The sequence below is a fragment of the Buceros rhinoceros genome, unplaced genomic scaffold (genome assembly GCF_000710305.1).
Source record: "Buceros rhinoceros silvestris isolate BGI_N320 unplaced genomic scaffold, ASM71030v1 scaffold8051, whole genome shotgun sequence".
Taxonomy (NCBI): domain Eukaryota; kingdom Metazoa; phylum Chordata; class Aves; order Bucerotiformes; family Bucerotidae; genus Buceros; species Buceros rhinoceros.
In genome coordinates this window covers 104,596-105,339 of record NW_010392590.1, presented here as the reverse complement: position 1 = coordinate 105,339, position 744 = coordinate 104,596, and the positions used below count along the sequence as shown (strand labels likewise).

The 744-nt window shown below is 49.5% G+C and overlaps 1 protein-coding gene across 1 annotated transcript in view; it reads left to right on the top strand.

Annotated features, from left to right (window-relative positions):
• Positions 1–276: 276 nt before the first annotated feature.
• LOC104500837 (cytochrome P450 2W1) overlaps positions 277–744 on the top strand; it is a gene marked incomplete at its 5' end in the record, with an annotated part of 5,737 nt that continues 5,269 nt past the window's right edge. The window contains 2 exons of the mRNA XM_010144556.1: positions 277–426; positions 518–675. Coding sequence (XP_010142858.1) covers positions 277–426; positions 518–675 — 308 coding nt within the window. The remainder of the gene's footprint in view (positions 427–517; positions 676–744) is intronic.

The window sequence follows — 744 nt, the reverse complement described above, 5'->3', positions numbered from 1 at the left end:
TGCTTACCTTGCACTCAGGAGAGGGCTGGGGCAGACTGGGTTGGGTGGGAGCTTGTTTTTCCCAAACTGCAGGCTCAGGGAGATTGGGAGAACAGAACTGAACGGATACAGGCATGGTGCACACAGAAATGGGAGAGCCTTAAGCCCCAAATCCATGGGAAACTGGGCAGCAGAAAAACTTGTGGAGATCCCTCCTGATCCAGTCTCCTATTTTGTTTCGTGTGGTGGGGCTCCTCCGTACATGAGCCCAGCAGCGATGTCTCACGGCCTCCCCAGGTTTGTTCTTCTCTATCGGGGAGCTGTGGAGAACAACTCGAAGGTTCACCGTATCCAGCATGCGCAACCTCGGCATGGGGAAAAAAATGATAGAAGGGAGAATTTCCGAGGAGCTTCACTTCCTTATCGAGATGATCAAATCCTTCAAAGGTGAGCTGGAGGCCATCACAGTGCTGTAGAGCCTCACAGGTGTCACTGCTGCTGCAATGCCTCTAACATTTCCATCCTCCTCCCTTTGCAGGGGAACCTTTCAGCCTGACGTCCTTCAACTGTGCTCCAATCAACATCACCTTTGTCCTGCTGTTTGGGGACAGGTTTGACTATACAGACCCAACATTTCTCACCCTCTTAAGACTCATAGATGAAGTTATGATTCTTCTGGGATCTCCATATTTGAATGTAAGTAACCTGTCCCACAGATTAACATTTTTTTAAACTGGCACATCACATTTGTGAGCCACACAAACC